The sequence below is a fragment of the Notamacropus eugenii genome, chromosome 4 (assembly GCF_028372415.1).
Source record: "Notamacropus eugenii isolate mMacEug1 chromosome 4, mMacEug1.pri_v2, whole genome shotgun sequence".
Taxonomy (NCBI): Eukaryota; Metazoa; Chordata; class Mammalia; order Diprotodontia; family Macropodidae; genus Notamacropus; species Notamacropus eugenii.
Genome location: NC_092875.1, coordinates 162,859,932 through 162,873,770, shown reverse-complemented (window position 1 = coordinate 162,873,770; position 13,839 = coordinate 162,859,932). Strand labels below are relative to the sequence as shown.

At 36.6% G+C, this 13,839-nt stretch overlaps 1 protein-coding gene across 1 annotated transcript in view; it reads right to left on the bottom strand.

Moving 5' to 3' along the window:
• The window catches only part of PIP4P2 (phosphatidylinositol-4,5-bisphosphate 4-phosphatase 2), a 75,152-nt gene that overhangs the window by 36,442 nt on the left and 24,871 nt on the right, over positions 1 to 13,839 (bottom strand). The window contains exons 2-4 of the mRNA XM_072603602.1: positions 8,475 to 8,623; positions 3,738 to 3,844; positions 2,395 to 2,518 (exon numbers count right to left, since the gene is read on the bottom strand). Coding sequence (XP_072459703.1) covers positions 2,395 to 2,518; positions 3,738 to 3,844; positions 8,475 to 8,623 — 380 coding nt within the window. The remainder of the gene's footprint in view (positions 1 to 2,394; positions 2,519 to 3,737; positions 3,845 to 8,474; positions 8,624 to 13,839) is intronic.

The following is a 13,839-nucleotide window of genomic DNA, read 5'->3' as shown; positions in this document are numbered from 1 at the left end:
TGTACTCAGTGGCCTCTAAGGTCCCTTTCAGCTCAAAATATATATGATCATATGACTTTTAAAGCTAAAAATTCTTTACCAATGAAGGTGGTCTTCAAAAGGACTCTGTATAACCACGAATTGGATGAATTATAGAAAAGGTTCTTCTCTGATTACAAGTTGGACAAGATAATCTCAGAAGCACCTACTGATTCTATAAAAATTACATTTGGGCATATGGAGTAGAAAAACGTAGATGAGAAGTAAAGAAGGAAGCGAAGGTATATTTTTTGCCACAGATAAGAGTAAACAAAAAAATATTAAGCAAGATGCAAGGATGCTGGGCAAGGAAAATCCCTAAATTTGATTAAAGTCTCTAAATTTAGGTTAAATTTGGATTATTTTAAATGTCAGTTTCATTAGGACACAATATATTGGAATAAGCAGGGGAAAAAAGGATTGTTGACTACAGATGTATGTGCTTTTTTGTTCAAATCAGTACCTATTAATCTAGTGTCCATAGGTTACATGGCAACAAATTCTACAGAGGAAAATAAATATGGAATTATTAAAATAACAAAAATATATGGGACCTTCCCTCAAAAATATCATCAGTCATTTACTTAGTCACTCATTTCTGCATTCAAGTGACTCTGAACCTCAATGTATTTATATGTAGAATGGGGATAGCAAGAGGATCTAAATGAAATAGTAAACATAAAAAATGTTTCAAACCTTAAAATACCATGTCAGAGGTTCTTAACTTGGGGTCTGTGAATTTGGTTTTTTAAAACACTTTGATAACTATATTTCAGAGTAATTAGTTTCCTTTGTAATCATAAGTATTCTATTTTATTCATTTAAAAAACATTAAGCTGAGGAGCCCATTAGTTTCACCAGACTGCCAAAGGAGTCTGTGAAAAAAAATGGTTAAGAACTCCTGTAATACAAAAATGCCACCATCACCATCATCATCACAGTTGTCGTTATCATCATATTCACCCCACCCTGTAAGATCATGTTGGATTGAGAGGTGGAAGAGATCTTAGAAATTGTCTAATCCAGCTCTTCATAAAACTGAAGAAGAAATCATTGCCTAGACAGATTAAGTGATTTGCCCAAGATCACAGAGGTAACAAATAATATCCGGTGTTTCAACCAGGCCCTCTAACTTCTAATCTAATGCTGTTTCTAGAATATCACAGAGGTTTGTTATGAAGCTAAAATGAAGTAAGATAGGAAGATAAGATATTGATGAAGGAATGATAATAGAGGAAACAGATTCCCCTTTTCTATCTCATGCACATGGAAAATAACTCTTTCTCCCCTCTGTTGTTGCGTTTGTTGTTCAGTCATGGATGACTCTTTAGTGACCCCACTTGAGTTTTTCTCAGCAAAGATACTACAGCACTTTACCATTTCCTTCTCTAGCTCATTTTTCAGATGAGGAAACTGAGGCGAATAAGGTTAAGCAACTTGCCCAAGGTCACACATTTAGTTAGTGTCTGAGGCTGGATTTGAACTTAAGAAGATGAGTCTTCCTGATTCCAAGCCTAGTGCCACTGTGTGCCATTCACTGTGCCACCTAACTGCCCCCTCTAGACTTCCTCATCACTTAGTGGCAGCAAGACCTCCTTTGTAGTTTTAGATCTTTTCCATCCTGCCTTTTTCTAAGAGAGGCTCTTTTAATAGTTTCGTAGTCTCCTGCACAGTAGTTTGGATTTTCTATGATTCAATAAAATGTAAACTCCTTGAAGGCAAATATAATTTCATTTTGGTCTCTGTATCCCTAAAGCCTTGCATACAATAGGTGCTCATTTAATGTTTGTGGAGTGGAATAGGAAGAACAGATCATATTTATTGACAAAGACTAATCTTCATGAATTAATTTCTTTTTTTGTCTGGATTTGAGCGTTTTACAATAGAAAGTTACCTAACTTTTGGTCAAATAAAATTACCTTCCTCTTTCCTAACTTTGGATTCTAGCAGTTTGTCCAAATAAGAATAACAGAAATACCTGTACTATATGTAAAAGCATCTTTTGCCAAAAATCAAAATACATAAAAAGCTTTTGATAAAAAAAACTGAAAACTTCCCCTGTATTTTAAAGTTATTAATTTCCTCACAGAAATTAGACCAAGTTTTAATTGACCCAACCAAACTCAGAGCTAAGTAATAGCAACTCCTACAATAAAAAAGCAAAATCTTTCACCACCCTCCCTTTCTGGGAAAAATATGAATGTTTCTGAAAGCTGAATTGGCAAGTCACCATATGAAGAGTTGGAAGGGATCCATAAATGAATGAACAAGAATCCCTTTTACAACCACCAAACGGTCATCCAGCCTTTGCTTGAAACCCCCCTGAGACTGTGAAGCCATGGGTTAGTTTCTTTATGGTCAGTTTTAGGTACCTACCAGGAATGTGTTTCCACAGTGACCACATACTACTCGTGTGCCTTCTGGTTGGATTGGTAATGCAGGCTGAGCAGGCTGTTCTTCGGGAATTAGCATTACTGGGCCCAGATTAATAATGCGTCTACTGTGGAAAGAAAATTAAACAGCTTCCTCATCCCACAAAGAGACTGATGAAGGAAAAGATTTAAAGACTCCTGTGTTGTATGGCATATGGCACCCACATACTTTCCACATATACAATTTAAAACTAAAAACATTTAGCATTGAAAGGATATAATTTTCTTTATCATAAGAGTTTAGCCAGTCCTAATCCATCATTTACAAAGATCCTGAAAAATAATTTTATTTCTATTCCCAGGTTTTCTTAATTATAAAATAGGAGGGAAAATATCTAATACTCCCTGAAAGCACCAGAAGGGTACTCTCAGTTTGTATGAAGACCATATAAAACGCAGACTGTCAAAAGAAAAAAAAGTATTAATATTTATTTTATGAAGGAATAAAGTCATATTAAATGTTCCATTGTTCTAGTGCCTATATTTTTAAAAGGTGCAAATATAACTAATGCTTTCCAACATTATAATTTATACCATGTCAATGGAATTTCCATGCCATGAACATGATAGAGTTCTATTAAGTTACAACCAAATTGATGGATAAGTGAAAAAATTGGGCTAGTACTATAATTAAATTGCATCTTCTCATTCAATAAACCCAAATTCAATTCAGTTATTTGTGGTAGTAGTGAAGATGGCATAATATGGATACCTATAAATAATATACCAATGGCTTTTTGGCCAAGAAGTTCAGCCTTTTTTTTTTGCTATCAAACCTTTTTTCAGTGCTTCCAACAGATAAGAAAGTGGAGTGTTCCTTCCTCCTTCAGTTTGCCTTGTGGTAGAAGTACAAGTAACCCATGAAATTTCCAAAATTCAGGAAATCAGAGAAAAAAGAGATTACATAAAGTCCTGATATGTGTGGATAGAATTATGCTCATAATTACATTTATCATGTCCACATGCATAATATTAATACTGATCAAGTATGTATAGTACATGTAGTATATACACACCATGGAATACATCAGTTAAGCACTTAATGCTTAAAAGTAATTGATATGATAAAGGTGAAGTAATCTGTCATTTTTGAGGATGTTAATCTAATGAGTCAGAATGATTTAACTCAAGCCTTAAATAGTTATTTAGCATATAGGAAATTTTCATCAGTTATTCAAAAATATTATGCACACAGAGGCAGTTCCACCCATCAGGTCCACAGTTCAAAGGTCCCACTTTATGTAAAAGAAAGATTAATTACTGAAGTTATGTATCTTTAATTCTTACCAGTTGGGTCTTGGACATCCTATTCGCCGAGATGTATCCTTACAGATGAGGAGACAATTACACGGACATCTAACATATTTCTTCCCTGTTGGTGGGTTTTTGATTGGCTACATAAGTGGGGCGAAGCCAAACATAGGTCATTAAAAAGAATAGTAATAGTAACATTTATATCATGTTTTAAGGTTTACAAAGCACTTTATAAATATTATTTCATTTGATCTTCACAACAAATCCAATAGGTAGGTACTAGAATTATCCCCATTTTATAGATTGGGAAACTGTGGCAAATAATTGTTAAGTGACTTGCTCAGGGTCACACAGCTATTATATGAGGCCATATTTGAACTCAGGACCTCCTGACTCCAGGATATCTATCCACTATACCAGCTAGCTGCCACTAAACAGAGAATAGAAAGTTACTCCTTTGTTCCTTCTTTTTGAATTGTATAAGGTATCTTCAAATCTGAGATTCACTAGAATGCATCAAAGCTCAATTTAACTTAAGAAAGTTTCTATTTCTAATGCTATCAAATCACTGAACATTTTAAAAATAGAAAACTTCTAAAAGAATGGAAAAGTCTTGTATTACTTAGGTGAAATTTAAACATCCAGAAGTTAGAATACATTTTGAGAGTGGACAGATAGGAGAATATGGGGTAAATGATTTATAAAATTACTATGTACAACTTCCTGTAATTCTGCGCACAAGCTATTTCATCTCCCAACTCTTGGAATTAGCAGATACTATCCCCTGTACTTGATATATACTCCCCTTAAAATCTGCCTCTTAAAATCCCTAGTTTCCTTCAAAGTTCAACTCAAATTCCCTAGTTGCTAATGTAGAGACAGAGGGTAGAAGAAGGGAGGGAAAGGCAGAGAGAGGGAGACAGAGAGAGAGACAGAGACAGACAGACAGACAGACTGAGACAGAGAGAGGAGGGAGGAGGGGAAGGAGAGATTGAGTATATTTATACATGTCCATGTGTCTACTCCAAAGAGAACATAAGTTTCAGGGACTTTTTCATTTTGTCCTTGTAGTCATAGTCCTAGCATAGCTTCTGAAACATATTTGGTGTTTCATAAATGATTGTGGATTGAGTGTGGTATAAGAAAACAAGGGAAGGAAAGAGCATTTATCAAGCATCTATGATGTTCTAGGTACTGTGCTAAGTGCTTTATAAATACCTCATTTGATCCTCACAATGAACCTGGCAGGTAGGTAATCTTATGAACTGCATTATGCAGTTAAAGAAACTGAGGCATCCAGAGGTTAGATGATTTGCCCAGGTTTATACAGCTAGTATTTGAACTTAGGTCTTCCTGATTCCTGGTCCATTGTGCCACCTCAGTGCCTTCATGGGAGTCAGGTGTCTTAGATTCTAGTCCCACTACTGCCACAAACAAGTGACCCTGGAAAGGTCACTTAACTTCTCTGGGATTTCAGGCTCCTTTACTGTGAAATGAGAGGATTAGATTAGGTAACTCCTAAGATCCCTATCAATTCTCAAGCTCTATGATTCTTTAAATATTCTAATTTATATCTGTCCCTTTCCATCCAAGCACACTGCAGCCTTAATTCAGGCTCACATCACCATTCATCTAGACAATTTTAAGATCATAGGACAGGTCTGGAAGCTCAAATGTACGTCACAGGTCATCTGGTCCAGATTCCACTCTTATTTTACAAATAAGTACACTGAAGCCCAGACGTGATGTGACACAGGTAGAATACAGCAGTGTTGGAAATGGAACCAGACCTTTAGACTTCAAATCCAACAAACATCTTAGTCTATCACGCTACCTCCCTGACCCCTAAGAGACACCTTACTGATCTCCCTGCATCCAGTCTCTTCAATTCGTTCTTCACCAAAATTATTCTCCCAAGACACAAATCTGATCATGACCAAGTGGTTCTCCCATTTAAAAAGCCATTCTCCCATTAAAAAAGTGGTCTCCAACTGCCTCTATTGTAAAATCCAAACTCCTTAACCTGGCATTCAAGGCCTGCTGCAATTAAGATCCAACATCCTTTCCCAGGCTTATGTCACATTATTCCCCAAGAGGCTGTCCATTCCAAACAAAATTAACTCCTAGTCACACCTTGAACTTGATCCTCCATATTGTATTTCTTATACTTGACCCAAGCCAGGCCTGCATGCACCCACCTCCTACTCTCTACTTTTCAATCTCCCTATCTTTATGGCTCAGCTCCTACCACCTCCATGAAGCTTCAAATGATCCCTCCCAGGTATTACTGGCCTCTCCTTCAAATATACCTAGAACATTTTTGATCCTCTTTTGCTTGCATCACGTCCTCTCTCTTAATATATTTACATTATCCACGTACTATAGAACAAGTTCTTTGATGCCAGAGTCTGCTTTGTTCTTGTTCATTGCACATAGCGGGTACTTAATAAATGCTGAATTGAACTGGATTTCAAAAAGGTAGCTTCACAGACAGCAGAGTAGATAAAGCACTGGACCCAAAGTCAGACTTGAGTTCCAATTCAGCCTCAGATACTTCATAGCTGTGTGACCTTAGGCAAATCACCTAACCACTGCCTGCCTCAGTTTCCTCATCCATAAAAATGGAAATAATAATAGTACCTACCATCAAAAGATGCTTTGAGAATCAAATGAGATAATATTTATAAAGAATTTTATAAACTTTAAGGTACTATTTAAGTGGTAGGCATTAGTATTATTATAACCCTAAATAAACTACAGCAAGCACTATTCAGGTTTTAATATATCCTGACTACTCTCTCTGGCCCATATGGTTAACACCGGAAAAATTGTGAAATCTATACACAAATTGGTACCCCAAATTATAGGTTATTGCTCTAACATCTCTTATCATAAAAAAAAACCCTATCCAAAGAAACAGGCTGCATAGGACCAAAGACTCTGATTTTCATAAGATAACATTTGTAAAACACTTAGCACAGTGCCTGTCTGGCACAGAATAGGTGCCTAATAAATGCTTAATTCTCTTCTTCTCCTTTGTTAATAAAGTACATCTTTTTGTGTCACTTATCACTTCTGATCTGGTTTCACATAATCACACATATTCTAGCCAAACTAGACTGCTTGCTGTTTCTCCAAATTAAACATTCTCCATCCCTCTACCATACCTTTGCTTAGGTTGTCTCCCGTTTCTGGAATGCCTTCTCTCCTAATCTCTAACTAGTAAAATCCTATGTTTTCTTTAAGGATCAATTAGGGTACAGTCTCCTACAGGAAGCCCTTCCTAATTGCCCCAGTATTTAATGCAATCTCTCTCTCTGTGTCACTTGCTCATTTTCATATTCTCTCTCTCTCTCTCTCTCTCTCTCTCTCTCTCTCTCTCTCTCTCTCTCTCTCTCTCTCTCTCTCTCTCTCTCTCTCTCTCTCTCCTCTCTCCCCCCTTGAATTATCTTGTATTTACATGTACATGGAATGTTCTTCCAATAGAGTATAAACTCCTTGAGGGCAGGAATTGTTTTATTTTGTCTTTAGATTGCCAGCATCTAGCATAGGACCTTGTACACAATCTATGCTTAATGCTTACCAAATTTCTTTCTCCAAGTCTAAATTATCATTTTTAAGATGGTCTATAGCCATTATTTTTTAAAGTTATCTTTCTCTTTGTTTTCCCTACATGTGTTTCTGAATGGCTAGACATTTGCACTTCCTCATGACAACTCACTGGGAGAGAACAAAAATTCCCACAACTCTCCCCACCTCCCATTCCCTTGATTCAATACATCATGTAACTAAATGAGTAACAAAACACAGGTGGAGAATTCGTTAGGGCCAGTATTGAGACATAACTTTTCTCTCTTGGGACAAAAGAGCTATCAAAGAGTTAGGATGTTACAGAGGGTAATAATTATCTCCAGGCAAAAGTCTACCTTACTTTGTAACCCTTATCATAAAACATTTTTTTAATATATATATCACTCATTCTTCACAGGGATTGACAATGTAAAAATCTGACATAAATATATTTCTTCCAAGTACAGTGTTGATCCAAGCCTTTTTATTTTTCAGTTTACTTCAACAAATGTTGATTATATGCAAGGTACTGTATTAGTCTCTGCTCCTGAGGAGCTTACTGGGGTTCAGGGCAGAGGGAAGTACTGATAATGGCACTACAGAGGAGAAAGAGTGTGATAAGGCTAGTGAAATAGTCCAGACAAAATGTTCTAGCAAAACTTGGGGAAGAACAGTCAACTCAGGATGCAGGGAAATGAGGAAGTTCACCCCTCACAATATGTGTTGCAAACCAATCAAACATTATCAAAGTGGATGTGTTTGAGTCACTAAACTACTGGTAAAATGAAGTACATGACATTAGTCAAGAAAACTCAGAGTACCAGATGAACGCAAGAAACACATTTTAATAGTTTCACCCATAAAATGAAGCTAAATTTATAAAACTACCTGATAAAACCTTTTTATTATAAGAAACAGAAAATGGATTTAACTGTTATGGGAACAGAGTCTAACTGAGGACAATAAGTAATAATTTCACAACCTACTACCGATCACTGATTTGTTTCTGTAAGAAGACAAAATGCATTCCATTCAAAGCAATCACAAGGACTTCTTCATTGACTTTGCTTCGACAATACACTTAGGTCAATACAAAGGGATCCCTGTGTTTGTATTCCTGCCCAACTACTGCTACTTCATTTGGAAAGGACTTACACGCCAATTTAGGCTTTCTTAAGTGAGGAGGGAAAAAGCCCTTACCGTAGCTTCATTGCAGATTGTACATTTCACTACATGCTGGTGAAGCTTGCCATCCAAATTGATTACAGATTGGCACACACGGCAGTTTATTATAGGAACACCACTGGCATCTGGACTAGCAATGGCTGTGTAAGGAGGTGGGAGTTCCGCTGAAAAGATAGGAATCAAGTCAATAAGTAAATAATTAAGTGCCTACTATATGCTAGGTACTGTACTGAGTGTTTGGGATACAAAGAAGGGAGGATGGGGGGACCTCAGTTCCTGCCCTGGAGAGCTTACAATCTAAGAAGAATAAGCATTTATTAAATGACTACTGTGTACTAGGCACTATGGTAACTGCTTTACAAATGTTATCTCATTTGAGGCTCACAGCAAAACTGACAGGTAGGTGCCATTATTATCGCCAATTTACAGATGAGGACATGAACAGAAAGAGATTGTTATTTGCCCAGGGTCACGCAGCTACTAAGTGTCTAAGTCCAAATTTGAACTCAGGCCCTCCTGAGTCTAAGTTCCATGTCCTATCTACCATACCATCTAGCTGCTTACTGTAAGGAGACAAGATGCAAACAACTATGGACAAGCCAGATCTATACAGCATAAACTGGAGATAATCTTAGAGAAGGTACTAGTATTTAGTGAAACTAGGAAAGGTTTCTTATAGAAGGTAGGATTTTAGATGACGCTTGAAACAAGTCAGGGAAACCAGGAAATGATAAAGAGGAATTCCAGGTCTAGGAGAAAAAAGTGATATGCTCAATTATGTCTCATTTTTCACAATCCAATTTAGGGTTTCTTGCCAAAGATACTAGAATGGTTTGTCATTTTCTTCTCCAGCTCATTTCACAGATGAAGAAACTGAAGTAAACAGGGTTAAGTGACTTGTCCAGGGTCAGATAGCTATTAAATGTCTGAGGCCAGATTTGAACTCAGGAAAATGAGTCTTCCTGACTTTAGGCCATCACTCTATCCACTATGCCACCTAGCTGCCCAGGTACAGGAAAAAGGTAGCAGAAATATAGGAAATATGTGAAGAACAGTAAGGAGGCAGGTGTTGCTGGATCATAATGTCAATATTAAGAGGCTAAAAGGGAAATTAGATTCTCAGAGAAATTATACCTATTGTGAATTCAGAGGCAATATAAATGACTCTTAAATATTCTGTAAAGAGAGTCAAGGAACAGAAGTCTGCTATGCTTTTATTCCTGTTCTTCAAAGAAGTGACCTAGACTGGGTTCCCCAAAATTAGTTTCAGGAGATAAAGTCAAATATATGTAGAATAAAATAATTCTAGCTTGGATTTCATGTCTGATTTTCTTAAGGCTCACCCACAATGTCCGTTTCCAATGCCTACTTATCAGATTTTATAGTCAAATCCAGTGAACAGATTCACTCCTTATTTCAAAAGTAAGGTGATTAAAATTTTATTACTACCATCCCTCTTCCCATTATATTGTAACCCCTCTGACTATTATTAGACAGCTCCCTCATTGTTGCTTCCCCTGCCCCTCGTACACAATATCATCATCTAAAGGTCAACCTTCTGCATAGAAGTCTCTCCAAACTTAGCCAGTTTAGTCCTTGATGGCTGTCACAAAGTTTATATTGTCTGAGATGGTCATGGATAATAAAATGGTCCTAGCATTGAACTTACAGCTATTACTGGGCCTCTACCAGAAGCTTTTCCAGCTATGATCCAGTAAAAATCAGTCTGGCTATTCTATGTCCAATGCAAAAACCTTGGCCCAGTATTAAAAGAAAATCTAATATCTGCAGAAAATGCCTATGAAAGCAAATCATTAAGTTATGATCTAATTTTGTAGTTGCAAATGTTCTTTTGTTAAGTAGAGAAGTGTAGAGCCTTTAGCATACTACTTCTACGCTTATGTGGTAGATCTGTACATTTAGACAGAACTTTAGGAATCAGCAGGTAAAGATTTGATGGGAAAAGAGAGAAATTCTCTGATCTCTCTTCCCTTCTCACAAGTCTCATTCTGGCGTCATGTATAGTCTTGCTCCCAAAAGGTATAGACAAGTAGAGCATCCTTTTATACTCTTGGCATCTTGGCTCTTCCTCGACATCTCTCCCCACTCCACCCTCCTCCTGCCATACACACATATATACACATTCACTTTAACATTTTTCCACATCTTATGCATACACAATCCTTCTATGGATTACATATAGTTACTAAAATAAGGACTACAGGACAATTCATAAGAGGCAGAGATCTGGGGATTCTCTTTTTGGGCCACAGTGCTATATTACATTTGACAATATCCACAAACTGCAGCTTTGTGGGAGTGCCAAGTCAGGATGATGAAGGTTCTGGTAAAACTGCAATATAAGCAGCTTAAAAGAATAGACACTAAAGGGGCAGATATGAAGTTTTGAACTTCGTCCAGGAAAGGAGGGAATCAGTATAACCATTCTGGAACAAAATAGTTTCCTCAATCTTCAAGGAAATAAGGAAAATCAAGACAGACTGGGGTCCAAATGACCACTGACAGCCTAACACGATGAGGCAAATAGATCAGATGAGGCACAGTTTTAGTCATAAGTATTCATCTTCATGTAATGGAGCTTGAGTTTGAGAATTAAGGAGTAGAAATGTTCTTGTATCCTTTTATCTATGTTATAATCCCCATGACCAGGAGTTTTTAACCTGGATTACATGAACAAATTTTGGGGCAGGGGGCATGAACTTGGATGGAAAAATATTTTGATAATTGTCTTTCATTTTAATTGGTTTTCTTTGTATCCTTTGCAATGAGTGTTTAATTTTTTTTTTTAAACTAAAATATCAGTTGGAGAAGAGCTCCATAGGCTCCTCTATACTACCAGAGGTCTATCACACACACAAGAAAAAGTTAAGAACCTCATTTGTAAACTATTCTACTTTTTTGCATATAAAGTCCCAGGTCTGAGATACTCATGAATATATAGTTCAGGTAGAAACCATCTCTTAGAGGTCTAAAACCTTTTTAAAATGCTTGAATTTTATAAAGCATATGTTTCCTTGCAGCAAGGCTAGTGTTGTGTTGAGTTGGTAAAGAAGCAGAATGAAATAACCCTGGACTTATAGTCAGGAAAATCTAAGTTTGCATCTTGCATCAGAAACTTAATAGTTGTATGATCTTGTTAATAATAATTTGCCTTTACCTACCGTCTTAAGGTTTACATAATACTTAACATATTATCTCATTTGATTCTCATGGAGTAGATGCTATCATTATACCCATTTTATAGATTTAGAAACTAAGGCTGAGATACGTGAAGTGACTTGCCCAGGGTCATATAGCTACTAAATGTCTGAAACAGGATTGGAACTTTGATATTCCTGACTCCAAGTCCACCTAGCTTACCAAATCTTCTCTCGATTTCAGTTCCTCATCTATAAAATGGGGGTAAATATTAGCTGTAGTGTTTAAATCTTTTGGGATACTGTGTATGCATGTGTAACCCTCACAAACATTAAAGTTCTATATAGATGTCGGTGTTGTTATACTTTTATACTGTTAATATTAAAACTAAATGATATAGCATAAAAGAGAGACGTCTTAAATAAATAACACTACCCTAGACAAGAGTGATATCCAAAAGAGTCTCTACCACATTGCAAAATGCAATTAAAACTGCTTATAGTAAAAAGAAACGGTGATGGCATAATTTCCTAGTAGCAGAGTAACTAAACTAGCTTCTAAATTTCATGATGTAGTAAAATGATTTCTATCTAACATGGCAAGTAATGTTGCCTTAGGACTTGAGCATAAGTCACCATATAATTAAAATGAAGACGAGAAAAAGAAAAAAGTTAATTATAAAGTCCAGTGAGGATGCTATCACCTGGCAACCTCAGATTTATCAAAAATACAATGAAACCCACAAAGGCTTATTAACAAATGCTTTTGAGGGCAGCTAAATGGCTCCATAGATAGAGCATTGAGCCTGGAGTCAGGAAGAACTGAGGTCAAATCCAATCTCAGACATTAATTACTCTCTGTATGATTCTGGGCAAGTCACTTAATTTCTGTTTGCTTCAGTTTCCTCATCTGTAAAATGGGGACTAGTACTAGCATCTACCTCCCAGGGTTGTTATGAGGATCATTAAATGAGATAATAATTGTAAAGCACTTATCACAGTGCCTAGTACACTGCACAAATGGTAGTTATTATTTTCAGTAGTGGTAGCAGTAACATTCCATTTTGTTGTTATTCATCCTTCATTCTTGAAGAGGACCATGACATCACGGAGCTGATACCATGACATACAAATGAATTGGATTTAAGTGAGGGAGGGCTGTGCAAAGTCACCAGCCTCACTTTCTCCTCCAGAGCCATCTGGGTCCAGTGGCCAAATACACAATAGGATGCCTGGAAATGGCTCCCAATATTCCATTCCAATTCAAAATCAGCAGAACTTTTATCACACCCAAAGCCTAGCAAGAGGGAATTGATAAAATGACATTGTAACATGTCTTTGAGGCTTATAACAGACTTGCTGAAAGTCAAACCTGAATTATGACTGGATGAAGAAATGACAAAAAAAAAAAAAAATATGCTTCATGGGATCTAATTTCAGACCTGGAAGGGTCTTTAGGGATCATCTAGTTCAACCGCATTTTACAAATGGGGTAACTGAGACCTGAAAAAGTTAAAATAACTTGTTCAATGTCACACATGTCATAAGTAGTCAAAGTAGAATTTGAAAGTCTTCTGGCCCTAGATGAATCAGTTTCCACTGTATCACACTGTCTCTCTGTTTCTTGATGTGAGCTGAGAATGCCATATAATGTGATTTAGCAAAATACAACGTACGTTATTTGTTCTTATTTTTACTATATTTCCTTTGTTTTTTACATATTCATTTTAATAGCCATCCCTCATAACAAAGATTTAAAATGAAGGAAAGGAAAAGTTCAGCTGAAAACAACCAATATGTCAACTGTGTCTGACAGTATATGCAACATTCTACATGTATATTCACTCCCTCTGCAGAGAAAAGAGATAAAAGCATTGCCACAACTCTTCTCATGGGGCATGTTTGCTCAAAATAATTACACCAAGTCCAGTTTTGCTTTTGTTGCTTTTTTCATTTATGTTCTGGTAGTCCATGTCTATATTGTTCTCCTCGTTCTGCTTTCCATGGTGCATCAATCATGCAAACCTTCCCCACGTTCCTCTGAATTCATCTTTGTCATTTTTTAAGATGCAGTAATCTTCCACTGTATTTATATGCCACGGTTTGGTTAGCTATTCACTGATGAATGGGCACCTACTTTTTTTCCAGTTCCTGGGTACCAAAAATGGCATGGCATATTTGAAATAAAAGCACAATTTTTACAACTCAACACATTCAATTCA